General features: G+C 38.9%; 1 protein-coding gene across 13 annotated transcripts in view; it reads right to left on the bottom strand.

The window, feature by feature from the left end:
- szt2 (SZT2 subunit of KICSTOR complex) overlaps positions 1-2,637 on the bottom strand; it is a 190,187-nt gene that overhangs the window by 6,093 nt on the left and 181,457 nt on the right. For all 13 annotated transcript variants that reach the window (XM_007578194.2, XM_016664138.1, XM_016664140.1 and 10 more), the window contains one exon: positions 1,534-2,050. In XM_007578194.2, the coding sequence (XP_007578256.1) occupies positions 1,534-2,050 (517 nt within the window). The remainder of the gene's footprint in view (positions 1-1,533; positions 2,051-2,637) is intronic.

The following is a 2,637-nucleotide window of genomic DNA, read 5'->3' as shown; positions in this document are numbered from 1 at the left end:
TGACAGTGTCATGACAGTCTTATTCACCCCCCTTCAAATAAAGTGTTACCAATACGGACTGTGGGAGAACCACAGTGCTGGTTCTGTTGGATCTCAGTGCAGCGTTTGACACTGTCGATCATGACATTTTACTGAATCAACTGGAGAGTTGGGTCGAGTCTCCGGTCCAGTGCTCAACTGGTTTGAATCTTACATAAAGAACAGGGATTTCTTTGTTTCAATCAGAAACTTCTCATCAGAGAGGTCAAAGGTCACATGTGGAGTACCCCAAGGTTCAATCCTAGGACCCCTTATTCAATATTCATATGCTCCCACTGGCTCAGATTATAACAGGAAATAAGATCAGTTACCATAACTACGCAGATGATACACAGCTCTACATCACGATGTCACCAGGTGACTCTGAACCCATCCAATCACTGAATTGTTGTTGTACCAACCGTCCAGACCCCTCAGATCTTCTGGTTCTGGTTCTGCTCTGCATCCCCAGAACCAGAACCAAACGATGAGAAGCAGCATTCAGCTTCTATGCACAACAAATTTGGAACAAACTTCCAGAAAACTGTAAACCAGCTGAAACACTGAGAGCCTTTAAATCTCAACTAAAAACCACCTGTTTAGAGTTGCTTATGACTAAACTGCGGGTTTTGATGTCTTCGATGTTTTCAATGTTTTTATCTTTAGTTTTCATCTACTTATTAACTTATTTTTATTTCTCTGTCACACTATCTAATGTTCTTATCTTTTTTAATCTTTTTCAAAATGTCTTTCTCTTTCTCACTGTTTATTTAATGTCACATGCTGTTTTTATTTTAATTATGTAAAGCACTTTGAAATGCCTTGCTGCTGAAATGTGCTATACAAATAAAATTTGATTTGATTGATTGATAACACAGATAACACAAATAATGTAACCGGAAAGTAAGTTTTGTGTTGCATCGATTTCTTCTGCAAAAGCCCTTCACATTACTTGTAATTCCATGATTCTTTTCTTGTCACACAATGTTCTGGATGATTTTGTGGATTAACATGATGAAATCAGCAGTTCCTATGACCCTATTAATACTCTGCTCCTGCAGAGCCCCTACAGTCCCTGACAAAATCTTTTGACTCACTAGTCTTGGGGAAAGGACAACGGGTTAAACTTGAGAAACATGCATATCTTTTTTTATTCCGATCTCCTCAACATTATGTTTTATTAGATCTTAAAACCAGTAAACAAGAGATTTAATCTTAGACAAAACAAAGCACTGATTTTATAAATAATAATAGTGGAAGTTTAAGGTAACTGTACACACTAAACAAAGTGGCAGGAAATTTTATTGTAAGGAAACATCTACTAATCATGTCGCTATGTCTTTATTCTAAATGTTTATTAAATCTCACCAAATGGACTTGTTTGGGTTACACAACAACACAAACTAACAACAAGGTGTGTCGCTCGACAAGTTGTCTCTTTAATTTATGAGATTCAGTCTGACTGGATTTCTCCATTTCTTCACATTACTTTGTTTAAAGAGTAAATATTCTTACCAGCTGTGGGTCAATGTCCCCCACTGAATGGCTCTGAACAGCCTGCAGCAGCTCCTCCAGTTCTGTGAATGACAGCTTGGCCAGCTTTAATTTGTCCAGGGACACATGATCTCCATGGAACAGCCTCCTCCACAGGTTATCCCGGCGGCAGTGACCCATGGCCTGCTCCACACTGGCTTGGATCTGTTTGCGAGCCAGAGCCACCTCATTGTTGAGCAAAGGGAATAGAGAGGAGCTGTAGACCAGCCCCTGACACCCTGGCCCACCCCCTGTCAGAGGATAAAATTCATTGCCATCACTAGGGGCTGAGATAGTGGCAGCTTCAGATGACCTTTCCTCCCACAGATCATGGCCATCTCCACTTGACCCGGTGCTCTCTGCTCGATCGCGGGGGAGCCGACTACCCTGCTCATTTGGATCACGGTAAATCTGAGGGAGCTTCTTGAAGCGGCGCATATCAGCGGTGAGATGGGGGAAGAGCTCCCTTTGACTTGTCATGATTACATAGAATCGCAACCTGAACAGAAAAACATATAAAGGACAGGTTATTGCAACAGAAGGTTAAAATCCTTAAAATTTAATATGTTATACACCATTCATTATGACTAGGTATTAAAATTCTATCATTCAGTCCAACCTTGGCATTGACATGAAGTCGACTTTGACGTTACAAAAAACCAGCCAGACACCCCTGATATTGTTTATAGTGAGTAGTTTAAAACAGTTAACAAGAAGAGTACACAGACTGAGCAAAAATAAGAAATTCATACTATGTTTAGATATTTCAACATAGATGTGTTTGTTAGATTATGGACCTATTACAGAATAGGTCCTAATTACGGACCTACAGGAATAGATAACCAATATATATAATGATAACAGAACTCATAATATACAACAGAAATCACAGTTATAATATCATAGTGGCTTGCAAAAGTATTCATACTCCCCTTGATCATTTTCTTATTTTTGGCACATTACAACCAGAAACATGAATATATTTTATTGGAAAGACCAACACAGAGTGTTATACAGTTGTGAAGTTCAAAGAAACTTATATGTGATTCAAAACCTTTTTTATGAATAAAAACTGAAAAGTGCGAT

Source organism: Poecilia formosa, unplaced genomic scaffold (genome assembly GCF_000485575.1).
Source record: "Poecilia formosa unplaced genomic scaffold, Poecilia_formosa-5.1.2 Scaffold470, whole genome shotgun sequence".
NCBI lineage: Eukaryota > Metazoa > Chordata > Actinopteri > Cyprinodontiformes > Poeciliidae > Poecilia > Poecilia formosa.
Note: the sequence above shows the minus strand (reverse complement) of the source record. Positions and strands in the feature narration are given on the sequence as shown.